General features: G+C 43.7%; 1 protein-coding gene across 2 annotated transcripts; it reads right to left on the reverse strand.

The window, feature by feature from the left end:
- Positions 1–10,761: 10,761 nt before the first annotated feature.
- fancb (FA complementation group B) lies at positions 10,762–19,332 on the reverse strand. 2 transcript variants are annotated; one of them, XM_066705942.1, is made up of 9 exons: positions 19,258–19,332; positions 17,960–18,955; positions 17,281–17,436; positions 16,989–17,081; positions 16,584–16,715; positions 15,591–15,751; positions 12,433–12,854; positions 12,087–12,327; positions 10,762–11,392 (listed from the first exon to the last, which is right to left on the reverse strand). In XM_066705942.1, exons 2-9 carry the CDS (start codon positions 18,860–18,862, stop codon positions 10,954–10,956), a joined length of 2,547 nt encoding a protein of 848 aa, XP_066562039.1. In that variant the 5' UTR covers positions 18,863–18,955; positions 19,258–19,332; the 3' UTR covers positions 10,762–10,953. The 2 variants fall into 2 exon arrangements, with proteins under 2 accessions (XP_066562039.1, XP_066562038.1); XM_066705941.1 differs by having other exon boundaries at positions 17,960–18,943; positions 19,258–19,327.
- Between the last annotated feature and the right edge of the window lie 130 nt (positions 19,333–19,462).

Genomic DNA, 19,462 nt, shown 5'->3' on the forward strand with positions numbered 1-19,462 from the left:
TTCTGCTGTTTCTCGTTCTTTTCGCTTTTGCAAACTGGACAGTTCACTAGCAGTAGAATAAGAGAAAGACAGACATCCCTGCGATACATGAAAGAGGCCATTTATTGTAGCATTTACATACTTGATAATGATTAATAAAGAAGTTTCCTGAATCTGTTAGTAGTCTGAAGACATCATGTATAACACTTGACACCCTGCATCAACTAGGGACATTATAAAAACATTTTAAATGTGAAGGATGAGGTATCCAATCTGTGACCTGGCTTAAAAATAGAGCACACTGACCTTTATCTCACAAAGATTGCCTTCCTACCTCTTATTCTGTTAATCATAATATCACAAATCTCCCTCAGAATGTGCTGGGGCTGAGGATCGCCACTGTCAAACTACAGGGCTTTGTTGTGGATCAAAATAGTGCCGAGCAAAATCAGCTTGCAAACCTGTGGAAGCTGAATAATATCTACTGCAACTTCAACTGTCTCGGCTTTTAAAAATGTACTTTCTTAGAATTAAATAACTTATCTATGCTGCCTCACATCACAGCAATTTGCATTTTTAAACATCTGCAAATTGGTATAATATTTAATAATAAATAAATACCCAAGCAATTAATGCATCTTTGTTTAGTATGAGCAAGAAAGCATGTCATATTCTCCTGCTATTTGTGACTTGGGCACAGTCGTGAATGTGAGATGGTACAGAATTGTATGTTTAACTGAGGTTCATTAATGTAAATGAGCACTTGTGGAAATTCAATCATTGTTCATAACCTGAAGGCGACTTTCTCGAGGGTGTGAAACCTCAGTGTTTTTCCAACCAGATGCACAGAAAGCTGTGATGTTCTTGCCTTTGAATGTTCCCAAATTGTCTCTTCAGCCACATCGCTGGGGAGTTTGTTCAGATTGTGACGCCTCTCTGTGTGAAGAAGTGTCTCCTGTTTTCTGTCTTGAATGCCTTGAAGCCCAATTTCCATTTGTGTCCCCGGGTGCGTGTGTCCCTGCTGATCTGGAAAAGCTCCTCTGGTTTGATGTGGTCGATGCCTTTCATGATTTTGAAGACTTGAATCAAGTCCCCACGTAGTCTCCTCTGTTCCAGGGTGAAAAGGTTCAGGTCCTCAGTCTCTCAGTAGGACATTCCCTTCAGACCTGGAATAAGTCTGGTTGCTCTCCTCTGAACTGCCTCTAGAGCAACGATATCTTTCTTGAAGTGTGGAGCCCAGAACTGTCCACAGTATCCAGATGAGCTCTAACTAGTGCATTGTACAGTCTGAACATCACTGCCCTTGTTCTCAATTCTACACTTTTGACAATATACCCTAACATCGTGTTTGCCCTTTTTATTGCTTCAAGTTTGCTAACTATCCCAGAGTCCAGATCATTAATATAGATTAGAAAAAGCAAAGGCCCTAGTACTGATCCCTGTGCAACTCCACTAATCAACACCCTCTGTTTCCTATACATCAACCAGTTCATAATCCATCTACTTACATTACCCTGAATGCCTACAGCTTCCAATTTGAGGATCAGTCTTTGGTGTGGAACCTTATCAAAAGCTTTTTGAAAATCTAAGTATAATATCATATGCTTTCACGTGATCTTGTTCAATGCAATCCCTCTGGAAATTAATATGCAGGCAACTGTCACTTCTCTCTCAGTGTGCAGACAGTGGAATCCTTACAGAGGATTTGGTTCATAAATTCAGTCCTACTGTCCTGAATACATCATTCCCAATCACATCTGTTCTCCTATTCAGGTCAGCCTGAAAAAGTAGGTGTTTTACAAACACAGGAGATTTTGTAACTGTGTATGTTCTTGTTACCAGGGTCTCTGACTATTTAATGATAAATACTTTATACTATGTAAATACAGAGCAGAAATCCACACAACAACAACAATAATATTAGTAATAATCATCATCATTATGTGTTGGCACCATTGTCTAGATTTTTCTGAATTTCAGACTATTACACATCCATCTCTCACTAAATACAGAGCCCAATCAACTCAATCATAATAGTAGTGGCAATTAAAAGCATCAACCTCTATACCTGTAATAATGCCTTAATAATCTCTAATAATAATAATAATAATAATAATAATAATAATAACGAGGAAACTGTAAATGGAAGACACTGATCACACTCTGATTTGATTATATCGACTTTACCCCATAAAGGTGTACATGAATTACGTCCGGAGAAAGATGTTCTGCAGTCCTGTTGCGTCTAATCGCTCAACATCCTAAACGGACTCCTGCTCCTTGAGGATGTTTCATAAAATGCTCCCGATATTGGCTTTTGTCACCTCCTTCACCTCCGCGGCACCGCTGAAGGACCAAATCGTTTCAGGTGCCCATTCCTCTTACCCGTGCAATTTATCACATTGATTGGTGATCCCTGGAATCTCTCCGGAAGACTCAGACCTGGACCGACGCAGATGCGGTCTGACACTGAATCGCTCCTAATGCGAGATAATGGAATTCATCGCCAGCCCCCAGGTTTCCACACAAGAGGCCTTTACCTGTTCAGACAAGCCTTGAATTAAAAACGCCAGGTTACGTTTGGGAAGAGAGGATGAAAACTCGGTGTGACACACAGAGAGGTTAATGAAACAGACCCTCTCCTCCCACCTCTCGGTGACAATAGCACGGTATTCTGTTTACGCTAATTGCACAGAGCCGTTAAAAAGTCACGTGACTGAACAGACAGCGTGGTATTCCCCAGAAATGGTAGATGGGGCCCGCATTCACCCATCCTCACCATAAAACACGGAACAATCTTAAAATATATTTCTGCCGCTGCAAAAAGCCCACCGGGACTGAGATTTGATACCTTTATCACACAGATGTGGTATTTATTAATTAATCTTGTATATATTTGTTCTATCATATGACTATTCTGATTTAAAGATGCTACAGGATGCTATATAGGCAGAAATACAACATGCTATGTAAGCACAGACGTTAAATATAGAAAAGCAATTAATTTATTGTGAAATCTGGCTATGCTTCTTACAGGTCATTCCCCTGCCCAGGCACATCCGCACAGTCTGCCCTTTGTAGCCTCTCATTCCTGACAGGTTACATTAATGTTAATTGCATGGGTTTGTGTTTGTGCCAGTGTGCAGGATTTGTGTTATTCTACATTAATAACAGAATAGATTAGAATATCTGAACTCAGCTGTAATGTTCTAAGAAGGACTCCAACTATATATTGAGAACTAAAGGGCAGGGTTAGCCTGTAGAAGTCAGTGTGAAGGTCATTATACTTTCCACAAGTGCTCTGGGATCATCTTTGTGTGTGACTGAAGGTGGATTCTACGCCACCGAATTGGAGCATTTGTTAAAAACACTTTACGACGCAATCGCCTGGCGGTATTAATCACGGACCGACAGCGGTGGCTGGTAATAACGTAGCGGCTGTCACTAAGTATTTGATCAAGCAAACGCAGTGCTCTTCAGCTAATTTTAAATTCCGCCGGTCTGCTCAGCCTCCTGTCCCACCGCCAGCCTGCGAGACGCTCAGTGATGAATGTGACACCCAGGGTTCAGGGTTTCCAAGGCAACAGCCACAGCAATAGTGGGGCGAAACATCGAATTAAAGGCTCTGGGAGGAAGCAAGGACATGTACATTCATGCTAGAGTTGTTGTTGTAATACTTATTCATTATAATGATTAATATGACCTAAACTGCGCATTTCAGATATTTGTTTAACTTGAATAGTTGGAATTTCTCCCTTTTTATGGCATATTAGTTGGTGTGTGTTTTGTGTGAATCAGAATGCCATTTTTTCCTCTTCCCTGTTCTCACATGATAAGGGTGCAGGCAGAGGACTCTGGCTGCTCCAAAAAAACAACAAAAGATTCGGTGCCACCCTCCCTCCGGCCATCTTCGAGATGAGGGGAGCCAGAGGGGAATGTGTGCTCTCGACACTCGGGTCTTTCACTGAAGTGTTGGTGCTCCCCTGGGTCGTGCACGGTCTCTGGGTTGGGTCCAGGAGATGGTTTTGTCTCTCAGAGGATTGTTCTGCTGGTGAACGAGGACAAGTCAGAGTTCATGGCTATAGGCACTGAATATGTGACTCAGTGTGCTGGATAATGCATCAATGCATCATGGGTTTCAGATGTAGAGGGATGGGCCACCCACTGTCCAGCTGTTGCCTGAACACACAGTGCCTGTCAGCAGGTTTGTGGTCTCCTATAACTTGTCCCCATAAGAACTGTCCCCAAGTGTTCAGTCATGACGATTCCTGCAACGACTGCCCCAACTCCTTGAATTACATAAGAACATAAGAAAGTGTCCAATCGAGAGGAGGCCATTTGCCCCATCGTGCTCGTTTTGTGTCCATTAATAACTAAGTGATCCAAGGATCCTATCCAGTCTGTTTTTGAATGATCCCAAATTGTCTCTTCAGCCACATCGCTGGGGAGTTTGTTCAGATTGTGATGCCTCTCTGTGTGAAGAAGTGTCTCCTGTTTTCTGTCTTGAATGCCTTGAAGCCCAATTTCCATTTGTGTCCCTGGGTGCGTGTGTCCCTGCTGATCTGGAAAAGCTCCTCTGGTTTGATGTGCTCGATGCCTTTCATGATTTTGAAGACTTGGATCAAGTCCCCACGTAGTCTCCTCTGTTCCAGGGTGAAAAGGTTCAGGTCCTCAGTCTCTCAGTAGGACATTCCCTTCAGACCTGGAATAAGTCTGGTTGCTCTCCTGTGAACTGCCTCTAGAGCAGCAAGCTTTATGGCTCTGGTTGGTATAAACCAGACACCGAAGTAAAATTGTCGATTCAGTTCGAAGTGCCTCCAAACATACGAAAGTACCATCCTTTATTAACTTTAAGCTGTGAGCGCTAAGATAACTGGGGTCTCCTGATGGATTTATTACTAGCAGACATTGCAATCATTTACACTGTTGAAAAAGGGGAGAGAGACAGGGCTGATGAACTACAGAAGAACAGACAATTCCACATCAATGTATCAATTCTATTAATAAAATAAAAGAATTGCCGTACTGACAACAGGTCGCTTCACACAATATAATTGAATGATGCCCATTTATCAGTTCAAGATTAGTCTTATATACTCAAGAAACAGGCAAACAAAGGTTACGTTTGGCTTATTTGTTTTCAACTTTCTTTAAGGCATAAATGACCTATTCAGGTAATGTTTTATTTTTCTAGCACATTTGTTTATTCTACTTTTGTTTCAGATAGCATTTACAACTTCTCCATACTGGATTTGACACGTATTAATCTTTTAAATTCACCACAATAAGCCTTTAAAACTTAAAATGGTAAACACAACATGGGAAATTCACCATTTACCCCCGGTAACTATCTCGTGCGAAGATTACCATTTTATCTTTCCCGATGACTAATTACCATTCAAATCTCAACAATCATCTTTAGATTGTTTTCGTGAGGGAAATTGGAGAAAGTCTGGCAGCTGCTCGGTTTATCAAAACAGCACCGAACAGAATATATTAAAACGGCAGAGGGCTGAAAGAGCTCAATTTCTTCTGGGAAAGAAATCAGCGATATGATATACATGGTCTGAGACTCGGCTGAATTAGGCAATCATAGAACATAATAGTACTTTGATCTGAGAGCCCCTGAGACTAAAGGGGATTTATTTGTTTTCACGTTGATTCAAGTGAAGCTTGAACCTTAATCTTTGTTTCAAAATGCTTGCACATATACCACCGGTCCCTGTATTCGCAAGAGATATCTTGTAATTAACATAGATATTGCCACTTGCAACATCACCTAATTCGTTTTTATCTCTTTCGCTTCCTTCAATAGATTTGGACTTGTGGTGGACAGTGTTGGCTGAATAGCTTTTACACTGGGAAGTTATAGAATAAGTGCCACAGAATGAGTTTGTTACACACTAACAAAATGATCATCATAGTGTTTTTACGGCGTTGTTTTAAAGCTGAAATTAATAGAATCCAAATGTCCTTCTTATAGTTAGAATGAATCTTAAATCCCTTCATATTGCATACAAAATTGCAGAAGATACTGAGCTTTTTTAAAGAGCATAATCTTGCAACATGAACCTATTAATCCTGTAATTGTAATCCTGTTTATTAGAAAAACCTTAAAGATTTTCATTTTTTTCTGTAATAGAAATTTGTCCCCATAATCCTCGATTTGAAATTAACAGTAAAAATTACTCCTCATTTTATCATGATATATAAAGTCATATTTAAAGAGACAAATCTGGTGTGACAGACCGGTAAGTGGGTGAGTTAAGAATTAGCCGTCCAGACAGGGCTTTGTGGAAAGGACTCTTCTGCTCAGGTAAGTTTAATGCAACCCTAAAATGTAATACACACACAATTGAATAAATAAATAAATAAATGCCTAGCCTTGTCCAGGCCTACCTGACTTTCTTCCTTTCCCTCTCTATTACCACATCTGTTCAGGAACCCCACTAACACAGGGGAAGTCCTTTTGGGAAAACTTTTTCTCCCCAACCACCAGCAGGTGGCAGGATGACAATTCCCAAGTTAGAATGTCCGTGTGGTTCTTCAATTATTAGTGTCCTGCAATGGTGGACTATTCCCACAGTCCTAGGTTCCCTAAACAGGTTTTTATCTTTCCCAAAGCCACAGGGTATTTTTATTATCATTAGTATTCAAGTGACTATTAGCAAGGGTTTGGCGATTATACTCACTCGCCAGTATACACTCTTACCAACTATACACATGGGCAGTTTGATGGTACATATCCTTCTGTGTAGTGTGCAGCTTACCACAGGTTCTAGTAGGTCCTCTTAGGCTTTTCCCAGCTCGTGTCTGTCCCTGACTGCAACCTCCCACCAACTGCCCTGATTCTCGCTGCCTGCTCTCTTATATACCCAAGAGCCCCGCCCCTTCCCATCTCTACCGCAGGGGCTCCTGGGACATGTAGTTTTCTACCTTGGGCGGACATTCCTTAAAGGGACGGAGCCCTGTTCCGTCACACTGGGTATACGTTTTTTTATTAATTATAAATTGACAAATGGTTGTTTACTTATTATTTCTTTAATAATATGTTTGCCACTGTAAGAATAAGATTAATATCATTGTTAGAAATAAATTAAATGATAAGCCCCTGTAGGCAACATCCCTCAGGAAATGAATTTGTTTACTGCATTTGGGGATAGCTTTAAATGGATCTTACTTTTGGAGCTGTGGAAAATACACAACGATTTGGTCTCCCACATCCGAGGACTTGGCTGTCAAGATCACACAGCCGGTACCCTGACCCCGGCCACTAGCCCTGAGTGTAACTGTTGAGCTTTATGACTCAAAATGTGGGTGTCAGTTGCTATAAGCATCTTCTTGTCTTTCTGCAGCAATATAGGAAATAGATCCTGCCAACAAACATGTTTTGTGTCAATGTCAAGCCTTCTGTTCCGATGGGGAAAGGAAGCTCAAACACATCTTCTGGTGAAAGAAAATACCTGAAGCTAACATTAGTCTACATTTTTAATATTCTAGTCACATTTGTTATAGGCTATTTTAACTACTGGTCAAAACATTCAGATTTAGGTAGCATACATACTGGTATTTATAACTTAGCTGGGATTCCACATTTAGGTTTCAGATACAAGTTCACAGATCTATATCAATGGTCTTGTGTTTTCATCACAATACAGGTGTAACGATACAACATGTATTAGAATTTATTTATAACATTATTTAAATACTGAAGAGCTAGTAAAACATACAAACGGGTCTGTCATTTTTAACAACTTGCTTTAGAATTGCACTAAAGACTGTTGTGCCATATTTATTTACAAATACTCACTTGATATCAGTAAGTCGTGGTTTTTCTGTCCTTTACGGATCATTATTGGAAGGAATGATTAACAGACGGGAAGAAGCCATAATATTGGAACCTGCCAAGTCAACTGTAAATAACATTAAAAAACAATATATTTTAGTTTATATTCTCTCTTTTGATGATTCAACAATGTAACAAAAATTTACCTTGAACTGAAACAAAACAGAATTGCCACGAGACTCAAGCTGACCTTTTCCCACATCAGAGATAACTCAATATTACTTGGCATAGAAAAGTCACTTCCCATTTCCCTCAGAACGACAAGGTCAAACTAATGAAGGATTAAGTTCACAAAGTGGCTCTTTTTATTACTCTGAGAAAAACTTTACACTTGAAAAAGAGATTAAATTACTATCCAACTGAAACTCTAACATATCCTTTGCTCATAGCAGACACTCAGTATTAATTAACTCATAAATGTCCTGTGTGGTTTGTCTCAAAACAGTGTGACAAGTTAAAACAAATAAATTCTGATTCCAAATGAACGGAAACAGATCATCCATCATGGAAAGACCTCAAAAGCTGACTTAACGACATCCAAAGTCATCCAAAGTATATACTATTGGCATTCTCCAATCATAAGTAATGTTCAGACTGTACAATGCACTAGTTAGAGCTCATCTGGATACTGTGGACAGTTCTGGGCTCTGCACTTCAAGAAAGATATCGCTGCTCTAGAGGCAGTTCAGAGGAGCAACCAGACATATTCCAGGTCTGAAGGGAAAGTCCTACTGAGAGACTGAGGAACTGAACCTTTTCACCCTGGAACAGAGGAGACTACGTGGGGACTTGATCCAAGTCTTCAAAATCATGAAAGGCATCGAGCACATCAAACCAGAGGAGCTTTTCCAGATCAGCAGGGACACACGCACCCGGGGACACAAATGGAAATTGGGCTTCAAGGCATTCAAGACAGAAAACAGGAGACAATTCTTCACACAGAGAGGCGTCACAATCTGAACAAACTCCCCAGCGATGTGGCTGAAGAGACAATTTGGGAACATTCAAAAACAGACTGGATAGGATCCTTGGATCACTTAGTTATTAATGGACACCAAACGAGCACGATGGGGCGAATGGCCTCCTCTCAATTGGACACTTTCTTATGTTCTTATGTAATTCAAGGAGTTGGGGCAGTCGTTGCAGGAATCGTCATGACTGAACACTTGGGGGCGGGCTAGGGATGGGACTAAGTAAGAGTGTGGGAAGGTAAAGACATTATTAAAGGACCAAAAAAAAATGGTTCAGTTTGACCTAGAACTGCAGCCTCTTTGGTCAAACCTGGATTCCAGTGTTTGAGGAGGGAATGTCTATTGAAGAATGTGTTGGGACTCGTGTGGGGGGGGCAAGACAATGGTAGATTTCAAGATGAATAATATCAAATGCAGTCCGACGGCAGATCTGTTTTTTATCTGCGGTGATAGCTCCATTTGTGAGAAGAGAAGAAGAAAAAAACATGACATATGTGTATAATTGTCAATTTGAGACAATTATTTTAATCAGCCGATACAGAGGCATACACAGAAGTGTAAAGAAAATTAAAAAGTTGCTCCATTTACCTTTAATCAGACAAGGTGCCCAAAACAGATGGGCGAAGCCGCGTTCCCTGGCTCAGTGCCACTACGACAGCAGGCAGGGAGAGAGAAATAAATCCAAGTGGTTTTAAACTGTGTTTCAGAAAACAAGTGGCTCTACGTTTCCTGCCCAGAACCCGCGAACACGAGGCTGAGCACACATCTATTAACGAGCAATCCTGTGTGCATCCAGTATACTGTGGGAGTTTGTTAAATGAGCTCTGGATCTCCCACGGGGCCTCACATTGAACCAGCTCAGGGCTATTAAATGCAACTACCCCTCACGGGAGCCACACATCCAAGTACGCACCGGTTTGTGAACATTTCGAAATACAGATCAAAGGACTGACGCCAAAGTTCGGACTGGGACACCTCGCCGTGTCAAAACAAGATTCTGAGTGGTCTTCTCTCCAGGCATTGATTATCGGATGTGCTCGACATTAGGAAGCACACTGAGGAGTCTTTAAAAAGAGCGGTCAATGCAGAATATCAAAGTGCTCGAGCGACCAAAAACATTAATTAAGGTACTTAAAGAGACTGCTCTAAGTATTGGAAGGATACAGATATAGACTGAGATATCTGACTCCTGTGTTTTATTCTATTCAGGGTATTTCTGTTTGATGCATAATATACATCATCGTAGAATAATGATTTAATTAGTCAGGGGCCCCTGCAGTGGGGTGTGCAAACAGATTTACTGATGAAATACGTTTTGTTGAAATATCTAATTAGCTGTAAATACATTCGAATGATTTAAACTAATTGGGGCGTTCTTAACTAATGATGGAACACCACAATTGTATCCAATTCGCTGAGCTGCTTTCAATGCACTCTCCTTGACCTCTTCCGTCTCTTGTTGGTTTGAGGTCATAAACGAAGCGCGAGAAACATACTAGGTATCCCTATGCAAACAAAAAACACCTAAAGAAAGCGTCTGGAAAGATTAAAAGCAAGCTAATTGTGTCGGGAACTGGGAAATCTACTTTACACCGAAACCTCATTTTTAAATCTAAACTCAAAGATCTTTACTTAGTCCTGACGTATATTAAAATATCTTCATGGCTCATATTGACAATGAGCCACACTGCCCTGTCGTTTTGCTCTCCATCGGCGGCTCGTCTTTCTGTCTGTCTGTCTCTCTTTTCTTCCCAGTGAATCTCGAGCACCAGAAGCCGTGAATCCTGATTGATTAACACGTAGTTTTCAGAGTCCCCTCAGCAGATGCTGTTTTCCATACCTGCCATTCACGCACGGAGATCGCATCAACACAAACACCTGCTGTTCCGCACAGATGTGTATCGGGAGAACAGAGCAGTTTAATGCAGGACTCTTTACAAGACAAGTCTCGGGGGCGTTTGAACATTTTGTATAACAGAACTTTATTGACTCATTTATGACAGACGCTTCTGCGCCGAACACCCCAACCAGAAAACATGATGATGAAAAATATATATATCACATCCTCAGTCTTGTTTACAGCACACCTAGACAGCTTTGGTGTGGTTCTATTCTGTTGTGAAAACACAGCTTGCATATTCTGGATTCATTTCCATTTTAAACCTCACTTCTGCGCTCAGAGTCGGGGAAGGCGGTACACAGCGCCCGCGCCGCCACGTCTCCCCCCAGCTGCACCGCGGCCAGGCTGGCTGTGAGCCATCGATAGCCATTCATGTCTACCAGGGAACCCATCTTGAGCCGGCTCAGCGTCCTGTCCAGTTCGAACCCCCGTCTGTACTGCTCCAGGCCTTCTTCGGCCGGCACAGAAGACAGGTCCCGGCTCTGTCGTGCCTGGGCTTCGTTCAGTCCCGGTACGTTGGTGTCGGCGATGAGGGTCGAGACACTTCCCTTGAGGGTTTGCACCTCCTGCTCAAGGGCAAAGGCCAGGTTTTCGGCCAGGTCTTCAGTTGTTCCTGCTCTCAGCGGCTTGACCTCGTAGGACGGGGGAAGGAATCCACACAGCGAGTGCAAGAACTTCAGTAAGCAAGACTCGCTGCTGGAAAACAACAAGCAAACATACTGCGTGTAAACAAACCGGACGTCTGCGCACTGGAAATCGAACAATTGTGTCAGACTTTATACTCTGTATTGTATTCTGAAATGGGGTTGTCTCTCTGTGGACATCTAAAGTCTAGGGCTGGCTGATTCATGTCAAGGACGATGAACTCTAGTCAACTGTCCTCGCCTGTCTAATTGCATGGATGCCAACCTCCCAGAAAAGAGATTCCAGAGAAGAGTATCACGGGGTTGTCTGGCTCTCGGCTCACAATCGTGTGTCCACTTAGTGCCGACCAAAACAAAACCATCAGTGGATAAAAACGTCAGCAGTGGAATGGAACATGTTATGTAACAAAACCACTTACTGAAACATACAGAATATAATACGTTTCAAATGCTGACCTGAGCAGAGTGAATGGCACTCGAAAAACAAAAATAATCAAAACGAACGAGTCATTAAAAGTATCTGCCCGAGAGAAAGAGGGTAAACAATTTGCAAGGAGCTTGAATGCATCGAGAGAGACAAAAAAACAAACAAAAAAAACACTAAAAGTTTACAGTTTAGTAAAACCTTCCGAGTACTAGATTTGTGTCTTAAAATTGTTCTACTAGAAAGGGGTCAAAGGGCAACCAAGAACTACCCTCACCTGCACAGAAAATAAAGCACAGCAAAGAAATAACTATCAATTTACCTGCTGTGGATGATTAAAAGTCCCTCAAAGGCTGATTTCACTTCCCAGTTAAACAGCATCAAATCCGAAGCTGTGCTTTTATTCCAGAGTAAATAGTCTGGATTCACTGCGAGTTGCTGACACTGCATGGGTCCCAGCAGCCATTTTGAAATGTCACACAGCGTTCGGTCCACAGAGCGTATTTGGAAAGTCCGCTTTTTTAAAACTGCGGTCAGGCTGAGGAAATCCTCTACAGCTTCTTCTGAAAAACAAAACAGGCCCAAAATACATGGTCAAATAAGAAAAAACAACAAGCCCTGAACTTCCAAATGAAGACCCCCGCACAAGACAAAGCATCCCATTTTACCTGTCACGTGCTTGCAGTCGTGCAGTAGTCTGGAGCGGTACGTCTCCAGAGAAACGTCCTTAATGTCCAACGAAACTCTTCCACACTGAAAAGCCACCTGGTCCCCTCTCCTCCAGGAGCCGGCTTCACGTCTCACGGTGGCGCGAATCAGCAGAGGGCAGTCGAGGCGAGTCAGAGCCAGCAGTGGCGTCAGGTCGGTGACACAAATTGCCGTCCGTCTCCGGGTACTGTCTACCGTCGGCCACTCCTCCACTCGCGTCCTTTTGGCGGCAGGTCCTGCCTGACCTGGTGAGGACGACCTGGTGATGCATGGGAAGGAGGGTGCACTGAACCACAGCACGTTCCCTCGGGTCTGAGTAACTGCGGGCGCCGGGACGGAGCCCTGATCCATCATTATCGATAAATTCACGTTGTCCACTGATCTGTGAGACAAAGGCAAAGACATTGCTGGCATTTTAAACCAGTTAGTTTATCTGGAATTCAACAGCGTCCCCCCAAAGAAGGACCAACATTTTAAAATGCTGCCAAAGTTTCAGTTGGGTTGAGATCTGTTGACTGCGAAAGCCATAGCATATGATGCACATCATTTTCATACTCTTCAGACCATTCAGTGACCCTCGTGCCCTGTGAATGGGGGGCATTGTCATCCTGGAAGAGACCACTCCCATCAGGATAGAAATGTGTCACCAGAGGATAAAGGTGATCACTCAGAATAACTGTGTCATGATTTGTAGTGACCCTTCCCTCTAAGGGGACAAGTGGACCCAAACCACGCCAGGAAAATGCCCCCCACAGTATAACAGAGCCTCCGGACCCCCTCACTGTAGGGGTCCAGCAGTCAGGCCTGTCCCGCTCTCTTGGTGTCCCACACATGCACTCGCCCACTTGTCCAGAACCTGAGCCAGTTCAGTGTCTGTGTGACTGAAGCTCCTGCCATTCGTGCCCCAATAATGACCCCTCTTTCACAGTCACTTAGATCCTTTCCTCTTGCCATCTTGATCCGAAATTGAGGTCAACTGGGCTGCTCAGCATTTGTATACATGCCACAGAGCATGATAGGATGTTAATTGCTTAATTGTGTCATGCAGTACACCGGTTTGGAGTGTGTTACATCCACAACTTCTTAATGACAACATTGTGTCTGTCTTCTCCTGCTGGCGTCCCAACAGTTAAACAAGGACAGGAGGACCCCAGGGCTTTTGTGCAACTGGGTGTATGTGCCCAGAATAGGACTCCGCGGGCTATAAAATGTCTGTTGCCATAGTGATCCGGCAGACGCTGCGTGGGAGTCCCGAGGCCCAGAAACGCTGCAGCGCAATCTCTCTCAGTGTCTCAACTCCTCATCTCAGTGAGGTGGACGTGTCTGTGCAACTGCAGCACAGAGACACACTTCTGTGGGGCGGAATCGCGAGAGCAGCCGGGGACTGATCACAGGGAGAGGCACGTATCGGACCCGGGGATGAGATCATGTTGCTTCGGCTTAAATGTGCAGGAAAGAAGGGAAGACCACACTGGATATACTGGCAGTTCTCTGGCCTAATCAATATATAGCCTTGCCTTAACTGAATGGGTAGATACTGCATTAGTGACTCTAATATAATAACTGTATAACTGTAAAATATGAAAATACATTTCTTACGGGAAACAAAAGTCAAGGACCATATGTGGAAAAAGCAAGAGAACACAATTATAAAAAGAGTGATATTGTTGCCATATATATCAATAGTATAAATACACACGGGTGACAAATTAAAGGAAAAACATACAGTAAAGTGTGTCAGTAAGGTGTTGGGCACCACGAGCCCCAGAACAGCTTCAATGCTCTTGGCACAGATTCTAGAGTCTCTGGACTCTACTGGAGTAATAAACACCATTCTTCCAAAAGATATTCCCTCAATTGGTGTTTTGATGATGCCGGTGCAGAGCGCTGTCTAACACGTTGGTCCACAATCTCCCATAGGTGTTCAATTGGGTTGAGATCTGGTGACTGCGAAAGCCATAGCATATGATGCACATCATTTTCATACTCTTCAGACCATTCAGTGACCCTCGTGCCCTGTGAATGGGGGGCATTGTCATCCTGGAAGAGACCACTCCCATCAGGATAGAAATGTGTCACCAGAGGATAAAGGTGATCACTCAGAATAACTGTGTCATGATTTGTAGTGACCCTTCCCTCTAAGGGGACAAGTGGACCCAAACCACGCCAGGAAAATGCCCCCCACAGTATAACAGAGCCTCCGGACCCCCTCACTGTAGGGGTCCAGCAGTCAGGCCTGTCCCGCTCTCTTGGTGTCCCACACATGCACTCGCCCACTTGTCCAGAACACGAGCCAGTTGAGCGTCTGTGTGACTGAAGCTCCTGCCATTCGTGCCCCAATAATGACCCCTCTGTCAAAGACACTTAGATCCTTTCCTCTTACCATCTTGATGCAAAATCGAGGTCAACTGGGCCTCCTCAGAATTTGTATACATGCCACAGAGCATGAGAGGATGTTAATTGCTTAATTGTATCATGCAGTACACCTATTTGGAGGCATCTACATTCGTTATGTTCCTCCACTCATTTATTCAGGTTTTTCCTTTAATTTGTCACCCGTCCGTATATATTAAAGGTTTGAATGATTTTCTCCTAACAATGCCCATCTGACCTTTAAGATCCACTAAAGAATCTAACCTATCCACTGAAGCCACCCTATTTAAGTATGACTTAGTGCAACGCAATCCTTTCTGTGTGACACTGTGATTGTGTATCATGCCTGGCGTGAGCAGAAACACTACACTCAGCATCCCTGTACCGGACTCAAACCCGTCGAGTGCGGCCTGGCACCGGCCGGCGCATTGGTGCGAGATGCCGATAATGAGATTAGCTCCCCTGTGTCACCACCGGCTCGCCAAAACACACTTTGCAGCGAATACTGCCTGGAAACCACAACGACGGACAAAACGGTCCAACAGCTGGCTGGAATAAACAAACAACCAAACAAACAAATACAGAAAGTGGTGACAAATAACATACACACAAACCCATACAGATACACACACAATCCTTTAACACAGGGGAAGAGAGGGGAGAAAAATAATGATTGCTCATCACAAACTTAGTTGTCCACTTAATACTTTGTGCCTTTGATTGGGGGGAAAACAAATGTACTTACGAATACGCCTCCTCTGTCAGCTTCACTCCCACGACCCAGCTGTCACCGACGACGCGCTGCCAGACCCTCTCCACAAGACCGGCGGGCTCTGCGGACACCTGAGGGGCTTCGGGGACCAAGCCACCGGCGTCGGCATCCTCCTCCCATAGAGATGCCAAGCCCTGTCGGGACAGGGACTCACGTCACACAAGACAGACCCCATCGCAACAGGGACCCTTCAGCAGCAAGAGGCCACTTCGACTTAAGAATGTGTTGACTGGAAGCTTTTAATTTGTTTTTTAAATCATGTTTTAATACAACAAAGTAGGCCCGTGTTTCCGACTTTAATAATTCACTGTTTAATTGAACACATTATAAACCTGATAAGAACACTATTCACATTGCAAAATAATTATTGACTTTTCTTTACCCTCCTTCATTTTTTTAAATGTAATCAGACATTTTGTTGCAGTTTAATCAGGTCTTATTTACTCTGGTACATTCAGTAATGTATAATTATTATTTTAAGACTGATAACACTCCTTCATTTCAAGTTGGGAACTGATAAGGATCAGTTTATTGCTTTCTACCTAATCCCAAAGCAGTGATATTTAACAAGCTGCTCACAGGCCCGAAAAAAGTAAATACGATTAGAAGTCAAATTAAATTAGGAGTTGAAAATGCGTTGATCCTTGATCGGAGATGAGATAAGGCACCGATCCACTGATAATCATTTGAATTTCTCTGTTTAATACTTCAAAGCAACAACTGAATAGGCTGTTAATATGTAAATGTCAATACATTGGTTTTAATTGTGCACTAACTATATCTGAGGTGCTTCCCTGTAACCTTCAATAACCACTAGAGGGCAATGGCTTTTCTTCCTTTCTGCACTTCCTTTGGCCTTCGAATAGTCCAGCCCATCTGAACTGTCACACCCACACTCGACTCCTGTGCCTCGAACGGCACCGGGTTTCTCAGGAGTACAGGAAGTGCTGTTTAGCTGGACTTTACCTCCTCTTCTGTCCTCAAAGCACCGCTCTCGTCCCCTGTGATCAGGCTGGTCAGCGCTCGGACTGACTGCAGCAGCACCCGGCCTTTCATCTCCAGATCCCCCTGAAGGTCCTGCAGCGAGGCCACGCCACACTGGGGGGATGGAATTGGGTTACAACACTGGCCGTTCTGTACCTCAAATCTCACTTTTACTGCTCCGAATTAAGCCCCCCACCACACACACATTTTCTGTTGTTTTCTGTTTTTCCCGACTGAATAGCCTAATTCTCATCCAAATTCACATTTTCTCTAAGGTATTCTATGTCAAAATGAGACGCCTTCACACAGAGACCAAACACATGAAAGGTGCTATATATTTCAGACAAATTCAGTCTCTTGCATTATCATCTCAGACTGTCCACAGACCTGTAGCCTGGCATCCAGGGCTTGGACAGTGAGCAGATAGTTCTCTTGAACGTCCCCAGCTGCATCCAGGTCCTCACAAGTGTCCACAGTGCTCTGAGACAAGAGTTTTAATAGTTTATTTGCAAAACAATCAATTAGTTTTGGTTAATTTGATTATGATTAAGTCTCCTTCACAAACATGGGTGGAGCAACACAGACACACTTTCGAGGCTTCTTGACACCTGGCAACACCTGGCTGATTACCAGCAATGACACAGAGAATATCTTGAGCTGTAAAAGACGAGGTGCTGACCGAGAAGGAAATTTCACCCAGATCTGTAATGGTGAAGTCGTCCAAAACCCCCTCGACAGCGTCACGGTTCTCGAAAAGCAATAGAATCTGATCCGTTCCACAGCCAACGAAGTCATCGACATGAACCGAACGGACGCCCTGCCAGCTGGCGGCCACCTGGAGCAAACAAACAATGCAATCAATGCACACAGACACAAATAAGTCATTTCTAAGTTTAGCCAGTTAATCTACTCTCTCTCAAAACATAACAGAACAAATGCGCTACAAGAAACCTTCGCAGGGGACATTAATGTGAAGATCAGTCCTACAAATGTATTATTTTACCTCCCTTACATATTTTACCCGACTACAATTTATATGGTGTTTATCATGCGTGTTATTTTGCTCATGAAAGATTTTCAGCTTTCAACACCATCAGACATCATTGACGTATAGAGGGTTTGTCTGAGCTCACGCTGGTCAACACACACCCTTCATGACAGAAAATGACCTACTGTCTCCGGGGAGTGGGAGAAACAAATGCATTCACACCCTGCTTCCTCGATTAGTGACCACACAGTCCTGCCAAGTAAAACACCTCAGGTAGTGCAGTACATTATCTGCAAAATCCACTCCGATGTGTGAATACAAAAAGAACAAACAATGCTATGCACCCTAAGAGCTCATGATAAGGAACCACCTGGAAACTGTCTTTCCAAACGGCACAGACTTCTCCAGAGCTGAAGGTGATGACAAACAGGACGTCCCTTCCTCTGCTGACCATCTGTAACCCTTCTGGCTGCTCGAACGGGAGCTGGCACACATCTCTGGGGATCCCATCCTCGCACCACACCAGCTGGTTCCTCGAGGTTGCCGCCACCACCGAAGTCTTCAGCTGACCCTTCCAATCCTCGGAGGCGACGATCAGCACGCATCTGACCACGGCGCTGTAGGCATGAGGCAGCACCCAGGCCCCATCAAACACTCGCCCGTCGTCCAGGCAGTACCCGAGGAACCTGGTGTCCCCTGACCCAACCCCATGTCCCTGCTTTGCCGATCTCTCCGTGCCCAGAACGAGGATACCTTTGACAGGAAGTGCCCCGATGAGACACACCGAAGAAAGCGCCACGGGGACCTGCATCACCTCACCAGCCTGTAAAGACGTGTAATAAACCATGTCGTCGTGGCTCCACAACACGGTGGGACCCTGTGACAGTGTCACATTGTCCTTCATGTTGTAGTGCAGCTTAAACTCCAGCTGGGGGTCTAACACATTGGAGTTGCTGAACGTGAGGAGCACGTATCTGAAACAGCCACTCTTCTTCTTGAACTGCCTCAGCAAGATGCACGGCACCACGAGGCACTTCTTCACATCTAGAGCCGCGCCGCAAGCCACAAGGTCCAGACTGCTCCCGGCGATGGGGACCAGCCCTTCGGAGGTGATGGCGAAGGCCCCGGTGCTCGGCCGGAACGCCATCCTCTTGAACCGCAGCGCCGAGCCCCTCCTGGTTCCTTCGGCGCTGGCAGGGCAGTTCGTGAGCTGGAAGGACAGGAGCTCTCCATTGTAGGCGAGGAGTTTCACAGGCGGTTCAGCAGACGCCATGTTTCCTCCTGGCGGCGTTCGGTGACCTCAGAGTAGGGACTTCACTGGTGCATCCATTGTAACTGCATGGAACTGTGTGATCTGGAAAATAAACTAATAATTACAGTTTAAACATCCTATCTGTGCAGTACTAGTATTTACAGTACACAAATAGAAACAACCTGGAATAGAATTAACTTTAAAATAACAGGTTAGCAGGCTATAATGGCTGTGTAGCAACATTCATATTTCTTTTCTTTCTAAATTCTATTTGATAAAGAGCTGAACTGCACATCTGGATTCACATACAAATACATACAAAGGCAGACACTGGCTAGATTACGACACAAGGTTTGCAGTGGTTATGATACTGTTTCTTATTTACTATTGGTAAGAACTGATCAATCACACGTTACCTGTTGGTACTAAAGTTATATCAGCTGTCACCCGTTTGCGATGCCACAGAGAGCAGACACACCATCAAACTACCCGCTGAATGGTGCATTATGGGTAAAATAAATAAATCGAGATATAGTTTAGTAATTTGTTTTCAGTTATTCCGTCTGAAATAACATCTATTTAAGTGTTTATTGTGAGACAAGAAAGGACAAAAATATTTAT

This window comes from Amia ocellicauda, chromosome 6 (genome assembly GCF_036373705.1).
Source record: "Amia ocellicauda isolate fAmiCal2 chromosome 6, fAmiCal2.hap1, whole genome shotgun sequence".
NCBI classification, from domain to species: domain Eukaryota; kingdom Metazoa; phylum Chordata; class Actinopteri; order Amiiformes; family Amiidae; genus Amia; species Amia ocellicauda.

Excerpts from the sequence above, each read along its gene's own strand:
- fancb (XM_066705942.1), bottom strand. The coding sequence starts at position 18,862 with ATGGCGTCTGCTGAACCGCCTGTGAAACTCCTCGCCTACAATGGAGAG. Across the intron at positions 17,082-17,280 it reads TGGGTGAAATTTCCTTCTCG|AGCACTGTGGACACTTGTGA; the intron begins GTCAGCACCTCG and ends CTCTTGTCTCAG. Across the intron at positions 11,393-12,086 it reads CTTTTAATCATCCACAGCAG|CAGCGAGTCTTGCTTACTGA; the intron begins GTAAATTGATAG and ends GTTGTTTTCCAG.